General features: G+C 46.2%; 1 protein-coding gene and 1 long non-coding RNA gene across 2 annotated transcripts in view; one reads left to right on the forward strand and one right to left on the reverse strand.

The window, feature by feature from the left end:
* SYNE2 (spectrin repeat containing nuclear envelope protein 2) overlaps positions 1-27,172 on the forward strand; it is a 258,420-nt gene that overhangs the window by 151,073 nt on the left and 80,175 nt on the right. Inside the window, exons 65-76 of the mRNA XM_083516520.1 lie at positions 3,827-3,955; positions 5,978-6,090; positions 6,748-6,904; positions 9,251-9,379; positions 10,623-10,775; positions 12,569-12,778; positions 14,249-14,350; positions 17,059-17,163; positions 19,288-19,488; positions 22,149-22,319; positions 24,299-24,430; positions 26,272-26,468. Of these exons, the coding sequence (XP_083372646.1) occupies positions 3,827-3,955; positions 5,978-6,090; positions 6,748-6,904; positions 9,251-9,379; positions 10,623-10,775; positions 12,569-12,778; positions 14,249-14,350; positions 17,059-17,163; positions 19,288-19,488; positions 22,149-22,319; positions 24,299-24,430; positions 26,272-26,468 (1,799 nt within the window). The remainder of the gene's footprint in view (positions 1-3,826; positions 3,956-5,977; positions 6,091-6,747; positions 6,905-9,250; positions 9,380-10,622; positions 10,776-12,568; positions 12,779-14,248; positions 14,351-17,058; positions 17,164-19,287; positions 19,489-22,148; positions 22,320-24,298; positions 24,431-26,271; positions 26,469-27,172) is intronic.
* Positions 6,464-12,076, reverse strand: LOC310686077. The gene is made up of 2 exons (XR_014515708.1): positions 11,646-12,076; positions 6,464-10,830 (listed from the first exon to the last, which is right to left on the reverse strand). It is a non-coding gene; the product is annotated as an uncharacterized lncRNA (long non-coding RNA).

Below are 27,172 nucleotides of genomic sequence, written 5' to 3' on the forward strand. Positions count from 1 at the left end.
TGCCGCTTGCCCACCAGGTTTCTCTTACGCACAGCAACCCAGGTCATGTGGGCGGGGAGGGTGGGTTGCAGTGATTTTTAGGAAGTCATTAGTCTGCACCAGGCGTCCTACTGGGAAGACCCAGTTTTCTGAGTGCATGTTCTGGAAGTTGGGCAATAGGGGCAGTACAGGATTCCTTTTGGTGTACCGACCTCCCCGCTGCACCAAGGATTCCCTGTCCGAGCTGCTTCAGGTCGTGGCGGATGTTCTCCTGGAGACACCTAGTTTGGTTGTCCTAGGGGATTTTAACATCCACGCCGACACGACCTTACAAGGGGCCGCTCGGGACTTCGTGGAAAGCATGGCCTCCATGGGGCTGTCCCTGAATAAGTTGGGCCCAACTCATAGTCATGGACATGCCTTAGACCTGGTATTCACCTCTAGCGACGTGGGTGATCTGACACTAAGTAAAAATGAAACCAAAGAAGTGCCATGGTCAGATCACTTCCTGGTGCAACTGGACTTTTCCGCGACCCTTCCCCTCTGCAGGGAGGTGGGACCAATTCGGATGGTCCGCCCCCGCCACTTAATGGATCCAAATGGTTTCCAGAGAGTGGTAGGGGATGCTTTATCCCATGTTGATGGCCTTTCAGCTGATTCCCTGGTGGCCCGCTGGAATGCGGAGTTAACCAGGGCTGTCGACTGTCTGGCTCCGAAGCGCCCTCTCCGATTGCATGGAGCCCGGACAGCCCCGTGGTTTTCTTCGGAGCTGAGGGCGATGAAACAATCGCTGAGACGGCTAGAGCGTCGGTGGCAGAAAACTCACTCCGAATCTGACCGGACACAGGTTAGAGCTCAACGTCGAGCCTACCAAGTGGCGATAGCGACGGCGAAGAAGACTTTCTTCACCGCCTCTATTGCATCTGCAGAAAATAGTAGCAGGAGACTCTTTCAGGTGGTCCGCAATTTAACGGAACCACCTTTACCATCGGGGCCTTGTAAAGACCCCAAGATCTCCTGCAACGATTTTGCAAAGTTTTTTGCAGATAAAATCACTCATATTCGGAAGGAGCTAGACACCACCGTGGGAGCAGGGCTGGGGCGGGAGAGTGCTAGAGCCCTGTCTGGTCAAGTTGCATGGAATCAATTTCAATCCGTTACCCCCGAGGATGTGGACAGGCTGCTTGGACGAGTGAAACCAACCACCTGTCTCCTTGATCCTTGCCCATCCTGGCTTATAAAAGCTAGCCGGGAAGGGCTGGGCGATGGGCTCTGCGGGGTGGTGAATGCTTCCCTCTGTGAGGGAACATTCCCAGATCCGCTGAAAGAGGCGGTCATTAAACCGCTTCTTAAAAAACCATCTTTAGACCCGGCCAGTATGGCCAACTATCGCCCAGTCTCAAATCTTCCATTCTTGGGCAAGGTGATTGAGCGTGTGGTTGCTGAACAACTCCAGGCACGCCTGGAGAATGCGGACCATTTGGATCCCTTCCAATCAGGGTTCAGGCCTCATCATGGGACTGAAACTGCCTTGGTCGCACTGGTTGATGATCTCCGGCGAGCTAGGGACAAAGGTGAGAGTTGTTTCCTAGTTCTGCTGGATCTCTCAGCGGCCTTTGATACAATCGACCATAACATCCTTCTGGACCGTCTAGAGGGGTTGGGAGCTGGGGGCACTGTTATACAGTGGTTTCGCTCCTTTCTCCTGGGCCGTGTTCAGAAAGTGGTGGTGGGGGATGAGTGTTCAGACCCTTGGGCCCTCACTTGTGGGGTGCCTCAGGGTTCCGTCCTCTCCCCCATGCTTTTTAACATCTATATGAAGCCGCTGGGAGAGATCATCAGGGGGTTTGGACTGGGTGTCCATCAATATGCAGATGATACCCAGCTCTACCTTTCTTTCAAATCAGAACCAGTGAAGGCGGTGAAGGTCCTGTGTGAGTGCCTGGAGGCGGTTGGAGGATGGATGGCGGCTAATGGATTGAAGTTGAATCCTGACAAGACAGAAGTACTGTTTTTGGGGGACAGGGGGCGGGCTGGTGTGGAGGACTCCCTGGTCCTGAATGGGGTAACTGTGCCCCTGAAGGACCAGGTGCGTAGCCTGGGAGTCATTTTGGACTCACAGCTGTCCATGGAGGCACAGGTCAATTCTGTATCCAGGGCAGCTGTCTACCAACTCCACCTGGTACGCAGGCTGAGACCCTACCTGCCCGCTGACTGTCTGGCCAGAGTGGTGCATGCTCTAGTTATCTCCCGCTTGGACTACTGCAATGCGCTCTACGTGGGGCTACCTTTGAAGGTGACTCGGAAACTACAACTAATCCAGAATGCGGCAGCTAGACTGGTGACTGGGGGCGGCCGCCGAGACCACATAACACCGGTCTTGAAAGACCTACATTGGCTCCCAGTACGTTTCCGAGCACAATTCAAAGTGTTGGTGTTGACCTTTAAAGCCCTAAACGGCTTCGGCCCAGTATACCTGAAGGAGCGTCTCCACCCCCATCGTTCTGCCCGGACACTGAGGTCCAGCGCCGAGGGCCTTCTGGCGGTTCCCTCATTGCGAGAAGCGAAGCTACAGGGAACCAGGCAGAGGGCCTTTTCGGTGGTGGCGCCCGCCCTGTGGAATGCCCTCCCATCGGATGTCAAGGTGATGGACAACTACCTGACATTCAGAAAACATCTTAAGGCGGCCCTATTCAGGGAAGCTTTTAATGTATGATATTTTAGTGTTTCTTGGTTTCTGTGGAAGCCGCCCAGAGTGGCTGGGGAAACCCAGCCAGATGGGCGGGGTACAAATAATAAATTATTATTATATTATTATTATTAGCGGCTTTAAGAAAAAGGAAACAAACTCGCAAGACGTTTCGTCTTGCGAAGCAAGCCCATAGGGAAATTCATCTTGCGGAACGACTCAAAAAACGGAAAACTCTTTCGTCTAGCGAGTTTTTCGTCTTGCGAGGCATTCGTCTTGCGGGGCACCACTGTACATGAGAATAATGATTCAAATGCTTGTAGAGGTTTCCACAGTCTGGAAGCCTAAATAGTCAGGATTCCAAACAATGCAGCCTCCTTGTTAGTCTTGGAAAATTCTATTCCACCTTAAGGAGCAGACATGGGATTGTTACATGTCACATGTCTGTTTACATACCAGCACAGCTTGCTGGGAACTTCCGTTGTGTGTATAGCTTTTGCTTTTTACTGTCTCTCTGAGGAGAAGAAAGGGAGACGACATGTTTTCTTTGTCCTGATTTATGCTTAATAAATCTTTAGCTGATAGTATGTTTCCACAAGCCTCACGCCTGTTCTGTTTGCGCAGTATTTTCTGCTAATATAGTGTGCTCAGGCTTTTGAAGTCTGAGTCGCTGATTTACGTCGCACCAGAGATTGGGGGATCATCACGGCTGGAAAGGCATAATCCAGCTGGGGGCTAACCAGCTGGCATCTCGACCCCTGAAAGATGCTGACAGTTAGTTGTGTGATATTTTATAACATGGAGTTTTTCTATGTTGATTTTATTATTTTATTTTATTTTATTTTATTTTATTTTATTTTATTTTATTTTATTTTATTTTATTTTATTTTATTTTATTTTATTTTATTTTATTTTATTGGTATTTGGGTCTTTATGAGCTTGAGGTTGTAAACCACTTAGAGATTCCCCACCCAAAACATCTGTAAGTGGTATATAAATTGTCTAAGCCAATTCATTATTTGTGCTCAGGGAATCTGTGGCCGAGTTCAAAATTTAGCATTAAAAAACTACCTTAAGGCGCTCCCACCTTCCTTCACCTTTCTATCACTGCAACCTTATCCTGAAAAGTTCCTTTGACCTGTGTGCCTCTCTCTACAGATCAGCCCTGAGGAAAATACCTCTGAGGAGCTCCCTCAGCCCTTTTATTTTGACCTCTCTGATACATTCCCGCTTCTTGCCTTGGACCAACCTCTCTTCAGTAGGCAGAATGGTTTAGAGCAGCAGCAGGTAAATCGGCTCCCTTTCCCCCTCCTCCACAACATGGCAAGATAGTTTTGCTGTCTATTGTTCTGCCTTATTTAATTTTGCCGCCTCTTGTATACATCTCACACGTAAGTGCCTAAACAAGCGCCTTCTCCCAGTACCAACCATCTTGGGTCCGATGCTCAGCAGGTGAGGCCCTGTTGGTGGTTGCACCAGTTGGTGTTGAAACAGGACAGGGCCTTTCCGGTGGCTGCTCCCATTTATGAGATTCTCTTCCTAGCGAGGGGCATTTGTCAACCTCATTACAGTGGTACCTCGAGTTACATACACTTCAGGTTACAGACGCTTCAGGTTACACACTCCGCTAACCCAGAAATAGTGCTTCAGGTTAAGAACTTTGCTTCAGGATGAGAACAGAAATTGTGCTCCAGCGACGCAGCGGCAGCAGAAGGCCCCATTAGCTAAAGGAGCGTCTCCACCCCCATCGTTCTGCCCGGACACTGAGGTCCAGCGCTGAGGGCCTTCTGGCGGTTCCCTCACTGCGAGAAGCCAAGTTACAGGGAACCAGGCAGAGGGCCTTCTCGGTAGTGGCGCCCGCCCTGTGGAACACCCTCCCACCAGATGTCAAAGAGAACAACAACTACCAGGCTTTTAGAAGACATCTGAAGGCAGCCCTGTTTCGGGAAGCTTTTAATGTTTGATGTATTATAGTATTTTAATATTCTTTTGGAAGCCGCCCAGAGTGGCCGGGGAAGCCCAGCCAGATGGGCGGGGTATAAATAATAAATTATTATTATTATTATTATTATTATTATTATTATTATTATTATTAAGTGGTGCTTCAGGTTAAGAACAGTTTCAGGTTAAGAACAGACCTCTGAAACGAATTAAGTACTTAAACCAAGGTACCACTGTACTGACTTTCAGGAGAAATTTAAAAACATTCCTATTTTACCGAGGCTGAAATACACTGCTAGGGACCCTCTTGTCCAGGGGTCAGCAAACTTTTTCAGCAGAAAAAAAACCTCAGACCTTGTGGGGGGCCAGACTATGTTTTGGGGGGGAAATTAACAAATTCCTATGCCCCCCAAATAACCCAGAGATGCATTTTAAATAAAAGCACACATTCTACTCATGTAGAAACACCAGGCAGGCCCCACAAATAACCCAGAGATTAAAAAGACACATTCTACTCATGTAAAGACACGCTGATTCCCGGACCGTCCGTGGGCCGGATTTAGAAGGTAATTGCGCCGGATCCGGCCCCTGGGCCTTAGTTTGCCTACCCGTGCTCTTGGGAGTTCTATCTCCGTCAGAAATTCGGTGGGTGGCCAAGAAGAGAGAATTCTCTTTGGCACCCCAAAATTGTGGACATGTCTAGCATCTTCACCACAAGAGACATGTCTGGCATCTTCACTATGTAGCTTTTGGCAAATGCTGAAAACACACCTCTTTATCCTGGCCTTTTAACACCTGAGATGTGTGTTTTCAGGGCATGCTCTATTCCTGTGACTGTAATTTTTAACATTAGATTGTTGTAACCAGCCATGGGGCCTGCTGGTGAAGGGGGTCAGTATGAAGAAGAAGAAGAAGAGTTTGGATTTGATATCCCGCCTTTCACTCCCCTTCAGGAGTCTCAAAGCGGCTAACAATCTCCTTTCCCTTCCTCCCCCACAACAAACACTCTGTGAGGTGAGTGGGGCTGAGAGACTTCACAGAAGTGTGACTGGCCCAAGGTCACCCAGCAGCTGCATGTGGAGGAGCGGAGACGCGAACCCGGTTCTCCAGATTATGAGACTACCGCTCTTAACCACTACACCACACTGGCTCTTATCATCAGGATTCACAACAGCAACTGTATTCAGTTTCCTTCTCTGTCTAGAAATCCTAGTAAAGGAGGAAACCAGTCCCCTACCTTCAGGGCTCCCAGTCTGAGCCATACTGCTCCTGCCACCAAGACAGTGAAAGGGGGCGAGACATCGCTTTCAGAAAACCCCAATTTTTCCACGTTTTGAGTTTTCCTCTGTTTCTCTTCCTCACTTGCAGGAGCTGCTGCTGCAGCTGTCAGAACAAAACAATCTTGTTGACTTCATTGACGTGTACATGGAGAAGATGCAGCCGCAATCTGGGGATGGCAAAACTCTGGAATTGCAAGCAAGGTACAAAAAACCCCCACAAAAAACGCACTCCTCAAATCTGCAAGGAAACTGCTTCTGGGCAAAGACACATAGAGTTGTGTTATGAGAGGATCAGCCTTGCGTGCAGAAAGTCAATCCCGAATTGAGTCCCCAGCAATCCCCAGTTAGGGCTGGGAGAAAACCTGGATAATCACTGCCTGTCAGTATAGACCAGTATTCTTCAACCTTGGGCCCTCAGATATGGGTAGACTATAACTCCCATGATCCTTTGCCATTGGGCTAAGCTGGCCGTGGATGATGGGTGTTGTAGTCCATCACAACATACCTCACAAGGGAGGAGGACAACATACAGTCCCCTGAGCCTCTGGAGGAAAGAAGGTGGATATACATACAATAAATAAATAAATGGAACTGATTTTAATAGTGGTTGTTTTTTTTTACATTTTCATTGATTTATTGTTTTTATAATGGTATATTTTGTTGCGATAGCCTGCTCTGTGACCGTAGGGTATAGGATGTGTAAGAAATCAAATAAATATATTTGGGTTCAGGTTGTCAACTTTAGTGAAAGCCCGGATTTTGGATACTTCTTCTCTTTGAGCAGGTTAAGTAAACCAGACTGTGTTGTAAACAGTATTATACTGAGTTGGTTTTTCTCTCGATTATTTTATCTCATAGCAGTCTGATGCGCCGATCTAGTCACGAGGCACCCAGCTCTGGAAGTGAGCCCCTTGGTCTGATTCCCAAGGACCAAGCAGGTGACAAGTGGCAACATTTGCAGGAGGAGCTGCTCTTCAAGGTGAACCCTCCTCACTGTCAGTTCCCTGAATCTCAGGTTAGTATACTAATTCGCCCATCCCATAATAACAACAATTTCCAGAGGCATAGCTGTGTTAGTCTGTTGCTGCAATAGCAAGACAAGAGCTGTGGCATTTCAACAGCTAGTGAATTCCTTTGGCTCAGTATTATACACCTTTTTGTCAGGAGTTCAGCCTACACTCAAGTAGAACCCTGGCAGAGACACATGCCCGACTGGCATGTTCCCTCCCTCCTGGTCGATCGTTCGGGAGCTTCATAAGCTTTCTTCAGCCCGAACATCACAGCCACCGATGCTAACCGACACCGGTACACTTAGGGATCCGCAGAGTTTGCGCATCATGCGTGACAGACCTCAGCAACTCAGCATTTGGGCTAATCTATTTTATTTACATATAAACACACACGGAGCACTGCAACATGGCTCCCTCTCTCTCTCTAGCATCAGACAGCAAAGAGAAAAAGAACAAAGGACAATAGTCCCACTTCACGGAACACAGCAACACAAACATCCTGTCTTCGTCACTTCCCACTCTGTGGAGTCAAAACATATACCGTCATGTGAAAGACAAAAATCCCATGACTGCAATCATGGAGCAGGAATTCTAACACTTTTCACCCTGTGTGCCAACCCTTTGCAGCAGTAAAAGGTAAAGGTAACCCCTGACCATTAGGTCCAGTTGTGGCCAATGCTGGGGTTGCGGCGCTCATCTCGCTCTATAGGCCAAGGGAGCCGGCGTACAGCTTCCGGGTCATGTGGCCAGCATGACTAAGCCGCTTCTGGTGAACCAGAGCAGCGCACGGAAATGCTGTTTACCTTCCCGCCAGAGCGGTACCTATTTATCTACTTGCACTTTGACATGCTTTTGAACTGCTAGGTTGGCAGGAGCTGGGACCGAGCAACGGGATCTCACCCCGTTGTGGGGATTCGAACCGCCAACCTTGTGATTGGCAAGTCCTAGGCTCTGTGGTTTAACCCACAGCGCTACCCGCGTCCCGTTTGCAGCAGTACCTTTAGGAAAATGTTCTGCCTCTGCTGTCAGAGGAGATACTGGTAGCTGGAAGTCACAGGTGGGCAGAGTGCTGTTGCACACATGCCTTGCTTGAAGGCTTCTTCCAGGCTTCCTGGTTGGCCAATGTGAGAACAGAATGCTGGTCTACTTAGACCACTGGCCTATTAAGAGAACTGAGAGTAGTAGGAGAACCCTGTTCCCCTCACAGGGCTGCCATTCCCAGAGTGGTTTAACAATCAACCCCATGGAACTCTGGGAAATGTAGTTCTGGGAGGGAAATGGGGTCTCCAAACGATTCTTAGCACCCTTACCAGACTACATGTCCCAGGATTCTTTGGGGGAAGCCTTGGCTGTTTGTAAACTGTATGATACTGCTTAAAATGTTTAGTTCAGATGGAGCCTGATAGAGAAAGAGAGTCATCGCAGCATATTTCCAACTTCTTAGCCATAAGGATATGCTTTGTCTGCACTGGGCCCCAGTCATCTGTGTGTGGGGGGGATTGGTTTCACAAATCTGCAAAACCCCTGTGACCAAAAGGTGACAGTGAGACTAAAGAGACAAGTATGTACACAATCAACAGTGGTGTGTCTAAGACTTTCAGATTTTTTAATAGCAAGCATTTGAAACAGGTCAGTAATATTGTTGCCATGTCGGAGAAGAAGAGGGCAACACAGATCAAAATGGCACCTCGAAATATCATCTAGTCTGCCAAGGCAGGAGATCCATAGCTATAGCATCCTCTGCTTAAAAACCTCAAGCGAAGGAGAGTCCTGTACCTTCCCAGGTAGTCTATTCTGCTGTCGATCAACTTGTTACCTGAGAATCCTTGTTTAATTTTGGATGAAATCCCAGCTCTTGTCATTTGAACTTGTTAGTTCAGGCCTTACTGTCTGGAACAACGGAATGATATTTGTTCCATCACCTACATGACAGCCCATCAAATGTTTGCAGGGGGCCCTCTTAAATGGTCTATTCCTCAGGTTAAACCACCAGTCTTATGTCTAAGGACTTCATGAAGGCTGAGACACCCAAATACTTGAAAGGTGCCTACCAAGTTGGGTTTATCGCCTTGAAAAACTAGAACGCACATTGACAGCGCTTCAGCCATACGTAGACATCTTCATTGGCACAGATCAATGCGGACACAGCAGATGCTAGGCTCTTGTTGTGAGCAGATTTCACGCCACCTACAAAGAATGGACACTTCTGAGTCCATTCCAAGATGGTGAACTTAATATTGGTTTATGTTGTAGCTAGCTAGCTAGTTGCTGCTGTTATAAGAACATTCTGTATCACCATGAGTTTAATCTGGAGCATTTGTCCAAACACGTTTTGCTTTTCCAAATGTTAGATCTCTACCAAAATAAATATTCTACCCAAGGGTGCCACAGCGAGTGTGAGAACTCCAACCGTCGAGGAGCTGAAAACGTACACGGCACAGCTTGGCAATCTGAGCCAAGAAGCGTCTGTTCAGACACAGGTACTAAAATGCATCCCCCCCCCCCCGAGTTACATAAATTGCCGGCGTGGCTGGTGGGCAAGATCCAGAGCCTTGGCAGAGCGCATAATTTATTGATATGTGTGTGTGTGTGTCTGTGTGAAATCCCATTAGAGCAAATGAGATATTTCCCCCCAGTGCTAAAGAGCAGGCGTAGAGAGAATGTTCCATGTGGGGGCCATGGGGTGGGGGAGAATTAAAGCCCCCGTAGCCAACATGCCAGGGTCCCAGTCTAGACCTGGAGTCTCACGTCTGCAATTTACCTTTTAAAAAAGCCATTTGCATTGCAAAATTGCTAATTGTGCAAATGGTGCTGCATCTAGTTTGATCCTAGGGGGAAAACAGGAGCTCAAGGAAAGGGTGGTTGTAAGAAACTTTGCTTCTATACAGTGGTACCTCAGGTTACCTACGCTTCAGGTTACATACACTTCAGGTTACACACTCCGCTAACCCAGAAATAGTGCTTCAGGTTAAGAACTTTGCTTCAGGATAAGAACAGATATCTGGCTCTGGCGGCACAGCAGCAGCAGGAGGCCCCATTAGCTAAAGTGGTGCTTCAGGTTAAGAACAGTTTCAGGTTAAGAATGGACCTCCGGAACGAATTAAGTACTTAACCTGAGGTACCACTGTAGTAGAGGTATTCTGCCAGCAGTGTGAGGCAACCCTAAAAGGACAACAAGGCCAAAAGGGTGGGATCTGCATTTTACATACTGATTTGCTTTGAAATGACAAGACCGCCATTTTGTTGAAAGCTTCCAGTACGTAATACTGTTGCATTACTTGCTTCTTTCTCTCCATCTCCCTCTCTCTCTTTCATCTAACCATAGACCAGCCCAAAATTGCAACCTTCCTTAAATACCCTCCATTTTTTTGCTGCCTATCTGAAATTGCCCAACACCCAGCAGGCCACAGATTCTGTCAGGCCTCAAGGCTCACCCACACCCTTTCCTGCCTAACAGCAGGCCACCAAGGTGCTTAACAATAAGTGAAAATGAATGCCTAATAAACATAATGAGATGGTTGTTATGTTTAAAGGCAGTGGTGACTTATGAAGGCTTGTGGTGGTGAGTGGGGTTTTGTTTTGTTTTACCATTTTGCATTTTATCTGCAATTGTTTTCATTTGTGTCAGCCATGCGGTCTGGGGAAAAGTAAGTGAGTGAGTGAGTGAGTGAGTGAGTGAAGCCTTCAGAGGAAATTGAGAAACAGCATCTCCATATCTTCCAGGAAAATATGACGGGGGAAGTTTTCTTAAGCTTGGACCAGAAGCTCTTTGAGCTGCTTTTGGCGATCAGCCGCTGCCTGAACGACATGGAGCAGATGTTAAACACGTGTGAACTCACCAGTGAAGAAGCTCCTGTGCAACAAATGCTTTATGAGGTAAATAAGGAGTGTCTGGGCTGGTGTGAACTGCACTCCCAAACATCTGGAGTGTCTGGAGGCGGTTGGAGGATGGATGGTGGCTAACAGATTGAGGTTGAATCCTGACAAGACAGAAGTACTGTTTTGGGGGGACAGGAGGCGGGTAGGTGTGGAAGACTCCCTGGGGTAACTGTGCCCCTGAAGGACCAGGTGTGCAGCCTGGGAGTCATTTTGGACTCACAGCTGTCCATGGAGGCACAGGTCAATTCTGTGTCCAGGGCAGCTGTTTACCAGCTCCATCTGGTACGTAGGCTGAGACCCTATCTGCCTGCGGACTGTCTCGCCAGAGTGGTGCATGCTCTGGTTATCTCCCGCTTGGACTACTGCAATGCGCTCTACGTGGGGCTACCTTTGAAGGTGACCCGGAAACTACAATTAATCCAGAATGCGGCAGCTAGACTGGTGACAGGGAGCGGCTGCCGAGACCATATAACACCAGTCTTGAAAGACCTACTTCGGCTCCAAGCACAATTCAAAGTGTTGGTGCTGACCTTTAAAGCCCTAAATGGCCTCGGCCCAGTATACCTGAAGGAGCGTTTCCACCCCCATCGTTCTGCCCGGACGCTGAGGTCCAGCGCCAAGGGCCTTCTGGCGGTTCCCTAACTGCGAGAAGCCAAGTTACAGGGAACCAGGCAGAGGGCCTTCTCAGTAGTGGCACCTGCCCTGTGGAACGCCCTCCCATCAGATGTCAAAGAGAAAAATAACTACCAAACTTTTAGAAGACATCTAAAGGCAGCCCTGTTTAGGGAAGCTTTTAATGTTTAATGGGTTATTGCATTTTAGTGTTTCGTTGGAAGCCGCCCAGAGTGGCTGGGGGGACCCAGCCACATCAGTTTGGCAAAGGCTGATACTTGGCTTTCTCAAGAGCAGAGCTGTGTGTACCGCACAGTTCTGCACAGAGAAAGCACGTCCTGTGTCATCAGTTGCAAATTGCAAGATTCGGCTTCCTGAAAATACCAGCTCTTATTTGAAAAAAAGATAGACTCTCGAGATTGTAAATATATGCTTGAAAGACTGGAAAATGCCAGATAATCTTGAGGGTTGCTGGATAAATGTATCTGAGCGACAGTAGCCTCAGGGCCCCACATGATTTATGTGAAATAGTAGAAATTGCAAAATAATTCAGAGTAAAAATAATAATATCCAGGTTGGATTGATTTCTGCTTTCCTGATCATACAGGCAACTCCCAATTTGTGTGCACACACACACTATTTTTTGGTGCCAACAGTGGGTGGGGCAGAATGGGGTGATGGCAGACCGCCTGCACCAACCCTGGGCCCTCCAGGTGTTTTGAACTACAACTCCCAGCAGCCTCAGCCAGCATGCTGGTCAGGACTGATGGAAGATGTAGTTCACAACACTCCAAGAGCCCCAGTATTTTGAGGCTATTCTGAATTTCAAGGGGTTGGTTAGTGGAGGTGGATGTGGCAGTGGTAAAGTTAAGAAGAAGGGCTGATTTAGCTCAGTGCCAACTAGATTGTGGCTAAAAATGGGTAACTGAGATGGTAGTATCAGCATGCCTGGGAGAACCCCAAGATTTGTTCTTCCTTCCTTCCTTCTCACGGTGCAAGCTAAAGTCACGACAGGCAAAAAGCTTGAGAACACACAAAGTGATCAAGCTCAAAAGTAGTGGATGATTGTATTCTTATAAGGTCCTTTTTACTTCAGATTTGATGAATTCCTGCCATTCCTTTTACAAAACCATATTTACCGGCCTCCTTCTCATTTTCTTTTTTCTCTCTCTTTCCAGACTCTCTCCGCAGAGCTGCAAAAGCTTCATGCGGATATTGGTGAGAAAAAGGATGACCTTCTGAGGTCCATTGCCTCTGCTGGTGGTAACGCTGATAGATTCTCTGAGTGTTTTAGCAACTTGCAGTCGTGGCTGCAGTCGACCCAAGTGGCTGCCTCTTCCAGGAGCAAGTCCATAAAAGCTGAGCTGGACCAGTACAGTCAATATCAGGTACCTCCCAATTGTATTCCTTTCCATTCTCTGGTGCCCATCTAAGTTGCATCTCACAAGAGAGAGGCATGCCATATTTCTGCAATCCCCCCACCCCCATTAAATGATGTTGCACCAACTTACATTATGCACGATCAAATCTGGGGGACTCTTCAGGAAAGCATGGCCTCTTCATTTGAAATCATATAATATGAGACTTGATTCTGTAATTTGGGGTACGTTCGTTGGGTTTTATGGACACATTACATTTAACAACTACCGGGGAACCTCGGTTTTCGAACGTAGGCCATTCCAGAAGACCGTTCGACTTCTGAAATGTTCGAAAACTGAGGCTCAAAGGGCTGTTGGCCATTTCAGTGGAGAGAATCGAAAAACACGCAGTGGAAGCCGTTCAAGGCGCGTTCAAAAACGGAAGCATTTATTTCTGGGTTTTCGGCATTCGGGTTCTGAAACGTTCGACTTCTGAGACACTTGAAAACTGAGGTAATAATAGTAGTAATAGTACTACTACTACTACTACTACTACTAATAATAATAATAATAATAATTTATTATTTGTACCCTGCACATCTGGCTGGGTTTCTGCAGATGGGCACATTAAAACTTCCCTGAACAGGGCTGCCTTCAATCTAAATGTCAGGTAGTTTTTATCTCTTTGACATCTGATGGGAGGGCGTTCCACAGGGCGGGTGCCACTACCAAGGAGGCCCTCTGCCTGGTTCCCTGTAGCTTTGCTTCTCGCAATGAGGAAACTGCCAGAAGGCCCTCGGCGCTGGACCTCAGCATCCGGGCAGAACGATGGGGGTGGAGACATTCCACTGTATGTAACTTTTGGTCGCTGTCTGAAGGCAGCCCTGTTTCATGAAGCTTTTAACGTTTGATGTGTTTTGTATGGTTGACTGTTTTCCCCTCTGTATTTTGTTGGAGGGGTAACCCAGTCAGATGAGCAGGTTATAAGAAAATTATTATTGTTGTTGTTGTTGTTGTTGTTGTTATTATTATTATTATTATTATTATACTCATATGGATATTCAGCAGGCCTTAGAGGTGGAACAGATATGTCTGGTGGCTAGAAGAGGAAACTTCAATTTCACTATGCATACACACAGACACACACACACCCTGCCCACAAAGAAGCTTGCCTGGATTAGTCTCAAATTTGAGACAGCCCTTCATTACCGCTGAGCTAAATCATATCTCCTGTAGGGATGATTTAATCCTTGACCTCCCTAATGGGCCCAAGCCTGATGCAGATTAGTCAGTGATTACAAAAGTGGGCATCGTTTTATTTTAATTTTATTTTATTACAAGAACAGGTAATTCCAGGACACTCTCTTTCTCTGCGCATATGTATGTATTTAAAGAATGATGCTGATTAAATAGCCCGGTTGAACTGCAGTTTAATTATCCTTTCATTCTGTATCGTGTACCTCTGGGTTCACTTCGGTTTTTCGCTTGTCCCCGTCACAGAATGAAATCAGGCGATTGTATGGTAGGTTGATTATGAAAAAATCCTTACTGCAAGAGTCCTTCGGCGCAACGAGCGAACACAGTATCTCCGAACAGCTCCAGGTAATTAAACAGGACATATGAATATAAGGCACAATCACTCAACAATTTTACCTAATTTCTCTTATTTGCGGTTTTGTTTTCCAAAACTGAGCGACGCTTTTGTTTCCCCCCTGAGCTTAATGGTAACAGTAATGACCGTGTTTCAGGCCAGTTTTGGGGGGCAGTAGCGGCCTGTAGGGTTGTGCGGACAGAGTTTCATTGCAGTCCTGTCTTCTCAGTGCCAGTTATCAAGATGTTGTGATGGCATTCAGGCACCTGCTGAAGACCTGTTCGTTTAGGAAGGCAGTCATTTACGGAAGATCAGCTCTGCATCTGATGAATTATTTCATTGTTTTTTAGAATTTGTAGAGATTGTTTTATTGTTTTAGAGCAGTGTGATTCTCAAACTTTTTTCTCCGGGCCACACTTTCAAAACAGAAATTTGCTCACGCCACACACAGATTTTTTTTTAATGGTGAGAAGTATATTGGAAAATGTTGGGATGCGGGTGGCGCTGTGGGTTAAACCACAGAGCCTAGGACTTGCCGATCAGAAGGTCGGCGGTTCGAATCCCTGCGACAGGGTGAGCTCCCGTTGCTCAGTCCTTCTCCTGCCCACCTAGCAGTTCAAAAGCACAGTAAAGTGCAAGTAGATAAATAGGTACTGCTCCAGTGGGAAGGTAAACGGCATTTCCATGCACTGCTCTGGTTCACCAGAAGTGACTTAGTCATGCTGGCCACATGACCCGGAAGCTGTACGCCAGCTCCCTCGGCCAGTAAAGCGAGATGAGCGCCGCAACCCCAGAGTCGGCCACGACTGGACCTAATGGTCAGGGGTCCCTTTACCTTTACCTATATTGGAAAACAAGAATAAAACTCCTAGCAGTGCTGGATTTGTGATTCTGGATCACAAGTAGGATTGTCCTCAGTATCGCTTGATGCTCTCATTTTAAAAAGATATCCATATTCTCCAAATAAAATAAAATAAAATAAAATTGATACAATACTACACTGAAATGTTTCTTTGATTGTCCTTGAATTTTCCCATCTCACTTGCCACCCTCTCCTGCCACACCCTTTGAGAACCTCTGTTTCAGCAGTTGGTGAGCTGATTTTATCATTTTATGAGCTCATATTTCTGTGGCTTTTTATTCCATTTCTACCATGAGCACTGCTTCACGGAATTATAGAATTGTAGAGTTGGAAGGGACCTCGGGGATCATCTGGTCCAGCCCCTACAGCGCACAAATCTCAGCTGAAGCATCCAGCTCAAGCATCAATGCTCTGAAGCGTTTAATAAATGCTAATAATAGTATAATGCATAACTTTGGCCTTGAGGTTCTTTGAGGTACAGTCATAGCTCGGGTTACAGATGCTTCAGGTTGCGTTTTTTCGGGATACGGACGCACCGAAACCCGGAAGTACCGGAACGGGTTACTTCCAGGTTTCGACAGTCTTGCATGCACAGAAGCGCTAAATCGCGCTTTGCGCATGCACAGAAGCACCGAATCACAACCCGCGCATGCGCAGACGCAGCGCTGCGGGCTGCAAATGCTGCGAGTTGCGAACGTGCCTCCTGCACGGATCACGTTCGCAACCCAAGCGTCCACTGTATACAAATTTATTTGCACTTGCGAAAAAGGCACAAAAGACTAATCCTTTCCTGGCAAAAAGTGTCGCAGCAGCAGCTGGCTTTCTAGGCTACACTCTACACTCCTTTGAGTAGTGAACACAAGTGGTGCGTTCCGACAAGACTGTAGCCAAAAGCGTAACTGAGAAACGAGAAGGGGCTGTACCAGCCTGCCCATGGAGACACCAAAGCTGGTATAAGCACAAAAAAGAGGAGGTTAAGGGGTGATATGATAGCCATGTTCAAATATATAAAAGGATGTCACATAGAGGAGGGAGAAAGGTTGTTTTCTGCTGCTCCAGAGAAGCGGACATGGAGCAATGGATCCAAACTACAAGAAAGAAGATTCCACCTAAACATTAGGAAGAACTTCCTGACAGTAAGAGCTGTTCGACAGTGGAATTTGCTGCCAAGGAGTGTGGTGGAGTCTCCTACTTTGGAGGTCTTTAAGCAGAGGCTTGACAACCATATGTCAGGAGTGCTCTGATGGTGTTTCCTGCTTGGCAGGGGGTTGGACTCGATGGCCCTTGTGGTCTCTTCCAACTCTATGATTCTATGATTCTAAGCTACAGAAACAAGAGGGGAAGGAGTCAATATGCTTGGGCAGATACCTCCTCAAGGTGTGTAGAGGTACAAAAAAGTTTGTGGCAGGCACCAAGGAGGCAGCTCCCCTCTCCAGAATGGCCCAATGCAGACTGAACATGCTCAGCAGACACAAAATATTATTTTGTTAGTTATTGGAGAAAAGGAGAAACAGACTATGAAGGAAGAGCGTATGCCCGGTTGCTGGAACACTGATGAGAGAAGCACTCCAGTTGGCAAGATTTTGTTGGCATGGCCAGTAGTAGATTAAGATGTTGTTCCTTTTTCTAGACAAAAACCCACTCTGGTGATGCCACTTTGATTTACTAGATGTGATTTTTCTTGTCTGTTTCTCTCCTTCCTTCCTGTTTGTGTTTGGGGCTACAATTTCATCCCTCTCCTTGACGGTTGTAATTTGCAAGTTTGTTAAGCACTGTTGGGACCTTCAGCTGACTCGAAATATAACTGCTGCCAATGAGCGTAGCCTTAAACTCAAATCATCTCATTCTTTCATTCAGAGGCTGGATGCCCATGAGTTGGAAATGCAAAACTTTGAGATGCAGACTGCTAAACTAAGAGGTCATGTTCCTGTTGCCCTAATCCATGACGTGCATAAACTAGAGGTAAAGACTCCCGAGTAAATAACATGCATGTAGTACTATCAGTATTTGTGGAAATGAACAACATTAAATACAGCTGGTCCCAACATTTAGGGAATGCCGTGTCAGGGCGGATGGGTGGGCCAGAAAAGATAATTGCTAAAAACGAATGTGAGCAGTTATTTGAAACATGAATAGTTATTTGAAAAGTGTGTTTCCTAGAACATTAAATGTTGCAAAACTTCCTGGAAAAGGCCCCCAAATTCAAGCAAACAATGCTGGCCCTGAACCAGCAATTGATGACTACAGATTTGCACCAGCAAGTTCAATGAGTGCCGGGATGAGAATAGCAATGTAGTGGAGGGTACATATTCATAAGCAATGGATCTACATCCCCATTCAGGACCAGGAGATGGTTTCCAGGCATAGGAGACTCTGCTTTGCAGAACCAGGACACATATACGATTCCTTGCTGAAGGTTTGGCTTTACTAATTCAGCAAGCTGGCTTTACCAAAGCTCAGTGCTGATAGAGATTTGGCTGCGTGCCTACCATTCTGTTGCCTCGCTGGAGTTGACATGGCTGGAATCACAGCATGACAACAACCTTACGTTTTACATATATAGGAAGATACCATAATTTGAAAATAACCTTTCAGTTCTTGGCTAAAAGCACCCAGGAGTCTTATTTAACTTCACTTTAAGCCTTCAATCTTTTCTTTTTTTAAAAGCAACTTCATAATGAAAACTTAGGTGTACTGGGAAGTCAAGTTCCACTATGTTCAGTGGGGCTTGCTCCTTGTTAAGTGTAATTAAGATTGCAGTCTTAAGGCCAAATCTTTTCTTTACTCACATTTGATGATCTCACGCCAGAAAGCTTGCAGGGTAGGCAGCACTAGGATTGCCAAGAGAGGGGTCATTTTTCTGTTTGTTGCAATACCTACGTAGGAAAGGTGGGTGGGGGTGGTTAGACATGGCTGCCTGAAGACACCTGAGGAGCCTTCAAATAGTGGTACCCAGCGCAGCACACCTCTCACTGGCACTTTCCTCAGAAGGAGCCGCAGCTCTGTGGTAGAGCATCCTCTACCACAGATTCAACTGCAGGTAGCACTGGGGGTTGTCCCTCGAGAGCTGCTACCAATCAGAATTGGCAATACCAAGTAGATGGACCAATGATCTGACTTGGTATAAGGCAACTTCCTATGTTCCTATAAAGTATATCTGAAAGAGCATCTCCACCCCCATCCTACCTGGACACTGAGGTCCAGCGCCGAGGGCCTTCTGGCAGTTCCCTCGCTGCGAGAAGCCATGTTACAGGGAAACAGGCAGAGGGCCTTCTCGGTAGTGGCACCTGCCCTGTGGAACGCCCTCCCACCAGATGTCAAAGAGAAGAACAACTACCAAGCTCCAAGCTTTTAGAAGACATCTGAAGGCAGCCCTGTTTAGGGGAGCTTTTAATGCTTGATGTATTACTGTATTTTAATAAAAAAAATCCTTCTAGTAGCACCTTAAAGACCAACTAAGTTAGTTCTTGGTATGAGCTTTCGTGTGCAAGCACACTTCTTCAGATACACAAGTGTGCTTGCACACGAAAGCTCATACCAAGAACTAACTTACTTGGTCTTTAAGGTGCTACTAGAAGGAATTTTTTTTGTTTTGACTATGGCAGACCAACACGGCTACCTATCTGTAACTGTATTTTAATATTCGGTTGGAAGCCGCCCAGAGTGGCTGGGGAAGCCCAGCCAGATGGGTGGGGTATAAATAAATTATTATTATTATTATTATTATTATTATTATTATTATTATTATGGCCAGGGGCATTTGTCTGGAGAGGACTGGTCCTGGGGGTAGTGACTACAGCTCTTGGCTTGACCAGTCTGATCAACAAAAGATTGTAGACTACAGTCATACCTCGGGTTGAAGTTGCTTCAGGTTGAGCGCTTTCGGGTTGCGCTCTGCGGTGACCCGGAAGTAACGGAATGTGTTCCGGAATGGGGCTCTGGAACAGATCCTGTTTGTATCCAGAGGTACCACTGTATTAACGACGTATCATTATATCTACTGGGCTAAGCTCTGGTTGCTAGTCAGATAATTTCAACGCAAACAACTGAATGAAACACATTAATTAGAACTTGTTTCAATTCCAGGATGTGTTAGATGACCTTTGGGAGATCCTGCAAGACAAACAGAAGGAGCTGACCTCTCCATTTATTAGCGAGCAACAATATGAAGCTTTGCTGCAGGGATTAGCTGAGCTCTCAGATCTTGGGCAAGAGAAAGTTGCTCAAGAGATTAAGCTAAAAGCTACCAGTCGAACTACTTTACAGTTTCAGCTACAAAACCACAAGGTACTGGCTTTCTGCTCAAATAACTTGAGGTACTGTGATTTCCCCCCTCTCCATTTCCAGATAATATTGATGGATTCCTATTACTCCTTGAGATTAGTAGCAAACAAAAATCTCAAGCAAAGTATTAGAGATGGGAGATTGCCTGGGACTTCTGACCTATTCCACCCTGAGTTCTTTGGAAGTAGGGATGGAAGGATCTGTCAGGGTTTTTTCTCTCTCCGTTTCTGATTTTCCCACTCTTAAATTCAGTTCTCCACATTTCTGCAGCAGTTTGCAAGTTGTTGTTTTTTTTAATCCTTATGAAAATCATTCTGTGTGAATTTTTGTATTTTTATTTAGCAAAATTGATATACCACCTGATTGCAAGCAAACCTCTTAAGTGGTTTGCAAAATTAAACATTGGAATTCTCAATAGTGGAGTTTTGGCTAATGTCACACATTTTTGTAAGCATTTTATCCTGTTGAAATGCTATTTTTCCCTGATATAGTCATTTTTATGCACGTTTACCCAGAATACATTCGTTTTTGTAAACATTGTTTGGTTGTGAAATTCGGATGAGGGCAAATCTCGAAGGATGGCTGCGCTGTGATTCTCAAGTCTCTTCTGAAAGTGTGTATTTGATACATTTGGCTGTTAAAAGTGAACTGAATCTAATCTCACTCCCATCCCTGTGATGGGAGAAAGCAGTATGTGAAACGAAATGTATAAGACTAGATGAAGCACTTCCCACAGAGCAGTAAAATAAGGGAGAGCTTAGCTGCATTTCATGTTTATTTCCCACTTTCAGCTCTTAACGTAATTGTCATCACAAATGAGCAAAGGCATTTTGTGGGGTGGGGTCTGTCTGTGCGTATTGCAATATGGATAATCAGAAAAATCCAGCCGTTGCTGTAATTACTTTGCCAGACGTAAAATACAGCCCTGCTAATGAAGATTAATGTTTACAAACTGCCCAGGAGAAAGATGGCACAAACACGAAACGATTCCTCTTTGGCTGTTTTGAATGTTAAGTTAAGAGAAGCAGTTAGTCACTTCTGCTTCCGATCCGACGAAAGAGGCTGCAATTTTACCTCTTCAAAGTAGAAAGTGGTGCCGGTGGGCAGGAAGGAAGATGCATTGCAGATGGAAATACAGCTTTGTATGAGGCATTAAGGTGAAAATAGTTCTCCATATTGATCAAATAGGGGAAAAGCCTGCAGCTCAACCACTGAGCATCTTGTTTATTTATTTTATTAAATTTATATGTCACCCTTCCTCCCCAAGGATCGCAGGAGGCCAAACCAATATAAAATTTAAAAACAAAGCAAAAACAATTTTAAAGCAGATTTAAAACATTCTGAAACAATTACAGTTTTAAAAAAACCATCGGGAAGTAGTTACAGTTAAGAACCTTTTAAAGTAAATTACAATCAAAACATTCTTCCATCCGGTGATCTGGAGGTTGCCGGGAACCCAAACGCTTGGGTAAACAGGAATGTTTTTAGATTCTTCCTGGAAGGTGATAATGATGACAGACAGGCACACTTCACTAAGAAGAGCATTTCACAACCAGGGAGCCACCACTGAAAAGGCCCTGTCACAGGTCCCATGTTCAGTCTATAGGTAGGGCTGGGATAGTCTCTTGCCTGAAACCTGGAGAACTGCTGCCAGTCATTGCAGACCACGGAGGAAGGATCTGCTGCCCTCCAGATGTTGTTGGAATGCAGCGCCTGCCATCCTTGATCACTGGCCGTGCTGGCTGGGGCTGATGGAAACTGGAATCCAAAAATGTACTGAAGGGCTGCAAGTTCCCCATCCCTGCTGTAGACAAGACTGAGCAAGATAGGCCAATAGTCTGACTCGGTGGGAGACAGCGTCCAAACATTTACATTTGTGGGCTTGCATTACTAAGTCAGAGATCTTTGCCCAACCAGTATGTTTGCTGTGCGTGTTCAGTGGATCTGAGTCTCGCAAAAAAATATGTGGCTCTATTATTTATTTATTTTAATTAGTGGTGGCCAGATCACCCATCCCCACTAATTTGTAATACATTTAATCAAACAAAGCTTTCTTCTTTTCAAAATTGAGAGAGCGCAACGGGACCCAATCCCCCGTCAGCATCCCCTGCAAACGCCCAAATGTCCTCCCACTGCCCAACTAACCCTCAGCTTCCAAATCCCCCTCCCACCTGCCTGATTATCCGTCTGCTCCTTCAGCACCAGCAACAAGAAGAAGGGAGAAAAGTCTCCTACAGTGGTGCCTCGCAAGACGAAATTAATCCGTTCCGCGAGTCTCTTCATCTAGCGGTTTTTTCGTCTTGCGAAGCAACCCTATTAGCGGATTAGCGCTATTAGCGGTTTAGCGGCTATTAAAGGCTTAGCGGCTATTAAAGGCTTAGCGGATTAGCGGCTAAAAGGCTATTAGCGGCTTAGCGGCTTAGAAAAAGGGGGGGAGCGGGGAAAAATCGGAACGCTCGCAAGACGTTTTCGTCTTGCAAAGCAAGCCCATAGGGGAAATCGTCTTGCGAAGCAGCTCAAAAACGGAAAACCCTTTCGTCTAGCGGGTTTTCCGTTTTGCGAGGCATTCGTCTTGCGGGGCACCACAAGGAAACAGTTTTTTGTTTCTTTAAAATGTGAATCCATTGGTTTATCCTCAGTGCGGCTTTCCTTTTTAAATCCAGAGCTTTTTCTGCAACAAGACCCACAGGCAGCTGGTGCAGATGTGTTCCGAAAAGATGTCACCTTCAGCGTTACATGAGAGAGGGAAAGAATGGAGTCAGCTGGTAGAGGAAGACCAATGTTTGGAACAGCAAGCAGTCCAGCACGGAGCCTATTTGGAAAGACTGTTACAGGTAAGGGGCTTGTGGAGTAGAAATACGTCTGTACCTTTTATCATATGAGGTGGTCATGTAAAGAGGTGAGAGCTTCCTGGGAAATGATATATAATGAGCTTTAAAAAATGTTGAAATATACATTTTTTTAAAAAAAAACAGAAGCTTTCCTATTAGGTATAGTTGGTGGAGAAATATACATAAGCAGGATAAAACGTTGTTTTTATATGCGACAACTGCGGCAAGAATGTTATTAGCCCAAAGATGGAAGCAAGAAGATTTACCAAGAAGAGTGGCAGATGAAATTAATGGACTATGCAGATTCGGCAAAACTGATGGGGAAAATCCGGAACCAGCAGGATCAGGCTTTCCAGAAAGATTGGAACAAATTTATTTTATATTTGAAAGACAACTGTAAACAATTAACATCGCTAGTTGGGCTACAGGAAGCTTTGTAAGGATAACTTTATTACTTGTTGTAGTTAAGCAAGGAATTATATAAGGATGAGATTTAGCAGGAATAAGAAATACGGGAAAATGCAATAAGTTTGAAAACCATAAGTCAGGGAGGAGGGAAGGCACAGGCTGAGGATGTTTCGCCTCTCCCAATGCAAGAATCTGCTGACAATGTTTCAGAAAGGAGGGGGCGGATTTTGCTCATCGCTTCTTCCACTCCAGCCTGTGGGAGTCTGAGTGTTATCTGTACAGTGGTACCCCGCAAGACGAATGCCTCGCAAGACGGAAAACCCGCAAGACGAAAGGGTTTTCTGTTTTGGAGGCGCTTCGCAAGACGAATTTCCCTATGGGCTTGCTTCGCAAGACGAAAGCCCATAGGGAAATCTCCGGGGACCTGTTTTAAATTGCTGGCGGTCGGGAGCAAAGACTTTCGCCTACAGCCGGCCTTCAGAAGAGGTCCTGGACCTCTTCTGAAGGCCGACGGGGGGCAAAAGTCTTTGCTCCCCCCCGCCTGCCTTCCCGGGACAGCGGAGACTTCTCCGCTGCCCCGGGCGATCTTAAAATGCTGGCGGGCGGGAGCGAAGCGTTCGCTCCTGCCCGCCAGCATTTTTAAATCTCCCCGGGACAGCGGAGGCTTCGCTCCCGCCCGCCAGCATTTTAAAATCGCCCCGGGACAGCAGGGGCTTTTAAAATGCTGGCGGTCGGCAGCAAAGCCCTCCTGTCCCCGGAGCTTGCGGGGCGGGAGGTGGGAAGAAGGGCTTTTCTTCCCACCGCCAGCCTTCAGAACAGCCTTCTGAAGGCTGGCATTGGAAAGAAAAGCCCTTGTTCCCCCCCCCCCAGCCTTCAGAAGAGGTCGGGGGACAGACTGTCCCTGGACCTGGTCTGAAGGCGGTTTCCCTAGGAACGCATTAATTGATTTTCAATGCATTCCTATGGGAAACCGTGCTTCGCAAGACGAAAAACTCGCAAGAAGAAAAAACTTGCGGAACGAATTAATTTCGTCTTGCGAGGCACCACTGTATATAGATAAGGTGACTGCTCAAGCAGCTGTAACACTCATGCAATCCAGCGTCTCCGATTAGTCTTTAGTTTATGCAGTAGCTGTAGAGAATAAAAGAAGTTCTACTTCAGAGCTGTTGTTCGTGTGGTTCATACTCTGCTGTGCTCCGCTGACTTTTGGAACTGACTTTGGGGCTCACACAGCTCTGAGTTGTGAGTCCACAGCACTTAGACCTGCTCCCTGCAGTGGAAGGTCTCTGGAAGGGCTTTTCCAGCTCACCTGGTCCAGTCGGGGCTGAAGAGGTTGAGCCCGGTCGTTGGCACTGGCTCGAAGGCGAAGCTGACACAGGCTCATGGAGCCAAATGTTTTATTTTTGGGAAAAGGTTGTTATGATGCTATGCAAAGAAAATAAATGTAAAAACCAATAAAAAATATTTTAAAAAGAAAAAAGAAATACGTCTGTGGTAGACATGGTTCTTACACAATGGTATTAGGAAACACCTAAATATAACGTGTTCTGCTAAAAATGCATTCCCTCCCTTAGGACTGGATAGCGTTTGATGACGGCTATGGGTCTTTCTGCCAAAAACTGGAGGCGTTGTCCTCCTCTGTGCCTTCTGTGGGTTTGGTGGAAGAGACAGAAGAAAGGCTGATGGAAAGGACACAGCTTCTTCAGGTACTTGCCTGTCCCCCCTGAATCTTGTAACCCACCTTGTGCCTGTTGTCATCAATGGACTGAAACACGCTGTCAAATTTCGGGCAAGCTCTGGAGGCCTTTGGCGTGGCCCATGCAGCTGCCACATTCCCACTTCCACTTTTGCTGCCTCCCTGCCAGGCAGTGGCGTAGCGTGGGGGGTGCAGGGGGGGCCGGCCGCACCGGGCGCAACATCTGGGGGTTAGGGTTAGGGGCGCAAATCCACGGGTTAGGGGGCACAAATCCACGGGTTAGGGGGCGCATATTACTTGCCTTGCCCCGGGTGCTGACAACCCACGCTATGCCACTGCTGCCTGGTCTGCGCTCTTCGAAGCTCGCACCCCCGTGTAAACCGCGTTTGGTGAACTGGGTGGCAGAGGGTATGTGCCGAGAAGGGACCCCCCCCCCACTGTGCATGTGTGAATGAATAAACGTGTGAACAGTTCCACTTGCCACCAGTCCAAGCACTGCCCGCCCACAGCTCTGGCCATGCCCACAACCACATTGCCCCTCCCCTGACCCATGTGACCTTCTAGCCCTTGGGATTATAGCAGTGCCCTAAGGCAGAGGCTCAATCATAATAATAATAATATTTTTTATTTATACCCCGCCCTCCCTAGCCAAGGCCGGGCTCAGGGCGGCTAACAAGCAATAATAAAAACAAGTTGAATGAATACAACTTAAAAACAGGATTAAAATACAACATTAAAATATTGAAACATTAAAATATTAAAATGCAGCCTCATCACAGGAGGAGAAAGGAAAAAGAAAGAGGGGGAGGGAATCAAATTGGTCCTTAAGGTCCTCCGCGGGGCATACCGGGAGATTAGGATTTGGCGGTGCGTGAGAAAATGGTGGGGCTTTGTGGGGACCCAGCTGTGGTTGGCCCCATACTTCCAGGGAGGTTCAGTTTCCAGAAGTCCAGCAGGAAGCTGGAATGAAGAAGGCACCAGCTGTTGGAGAGCAGGAGGGGTGTTCAGAACCTTTTCCAGGAAAATTAAGCAGGTGGGCAGTGCAAAGAAAAGGCTCTGGGGAAAATAGGGGGGAATGAGACATTAATCAGCTCTAATGGTTTGAACACGATGAACCAGAGAGGACTGGGTGACGCAGGAAGGAATCAAAGCCCCTCTCCTTAGGAACATTGGAAGCCCCCTGTACAGAATCAGACCATTAATTCATCTAGCTCAGTTTTGTCTGCTCTGGGGTAGTGCTGCCCTCTGGATGTTGTTGGACTACAACTCCCATCTTCCTCAGCCAATGGGGCCAATTGTCAGGGAGTTATGGGCATTGCAGTCCAACAACTTCTGGAAGGCAGCATGTTGCAAGCTACTGACTGGCAACAGCCCTCCAAAGTTTCCCAGGGAGAGAATCCCAGTCCTAACCTGGAGTTGCCAGGGATCAAACCTGGTATCTTCTGCAAGCTCTACTACCCAGCTACCATGCTCTTCCCTTCATTAGCCAGCATTTGGGGTGATAAATATAATTGATATCCATGCTATCAATTTGCTGTAGTCAAAACTTTGGTGTATCAATTCAGATTGCCCTGAAGGTTTTTGGTGGAAAACAAAAAGTTTTAATGTGTGATATTTTAATGTATTTTAAATCTTTGTTGGAAGCCCCCCAGAGTGGCTGAGGAAACCCAGCCAGATGGGCGGGTACAAATAATAAATTATTATTATTATTATTATTATTATTATTATTATTATTATTATTATTATTATGTTACTCCTTACCAAAACGAATGGCAAGCCTGAAACTAAAGCCAACAGCCTGTCACCCTGCCTCCCCTTATAACTCTGTGTAATCTTTGTGCTCTTTCTTAGCAAATCAAAATGAAAATGGAAGGAGAGCAGGCCGCGTATTGTCAGGTAGTGAAGGAAGGGAAGAACCTGATGGGACTCGTGAGCTGTCCTGAATTGCAGGTCCAGATTGAGAAGCTGGAGGACCAGTGGACCTCTCTTTCCAAAAGAGTTGCCCATGAGCTACAGAGACTTGAAACGTTGCTCAAACTCTTGTCCAGGTAGGTGCGGTACTTTCCTACGTTCCTCAGCCTAGTATTTTATGGTCACAGTAAGCCCTAAAAACTTGGGAAGTGGGCATTTTACATCATTCTCACCCATAGGCTTCACCTGCCATAAAGAAGACTGCCCAGATGAAGGAATAACCCATTCCATAGGGACAAAAACATCTGGTCCTACTTTGTCCTTGTTGCTGTTTGAGAGAGGGGCATTTCCATTACGGCTGCCGCAGAGCAGTCGTTGCAGCAGCAAGCAATAGCTCAATGTGACTGCGTAGAGGACGTTTATATTAACATTTCCCCTAACGCTTTTATTCCATCTTCACCACCTGTCACGTGGAGACTGCTATGGTCTTTCGTTTATTCTAATTGTAACTTTGGTTTGTTTGTTTTCTTTTCTTTTTTATGTGATTTTTGTTAAATTTTCTGTTTTACCATTTCAGATAAATACTTTACGTACTTAAGATATCAATGACCTCCCTTCTTCTCCTTCCATGGTTCATTTTACATATCTTATATCCCTGCATATTTTACAAAAACGATACCATTCAGTTTTCCATTATTACATCCATCAAAACTTATCTATACTGTTGAATTTATCTTAATGCTGCCAGCGTTTTCAGCTGTACACAATTATTTTCCATATATTCAATAAACGTTTTCCAGTCTTCTTTAAACGTATGTTCTTCTTCTTCCCTTAACGTATA

Source organism: Podarcis liolepis (genome assembly GCF_965112155.1).
Source record: "Podarcis liolepis genome assembly, chromosome: 1".
Lineage (NCBI taxonomy): Eukaryota > Metazoa > Chordata > Lepidosauria > Squamata > Lacertidae > Podarcis > Podarcis liolepis.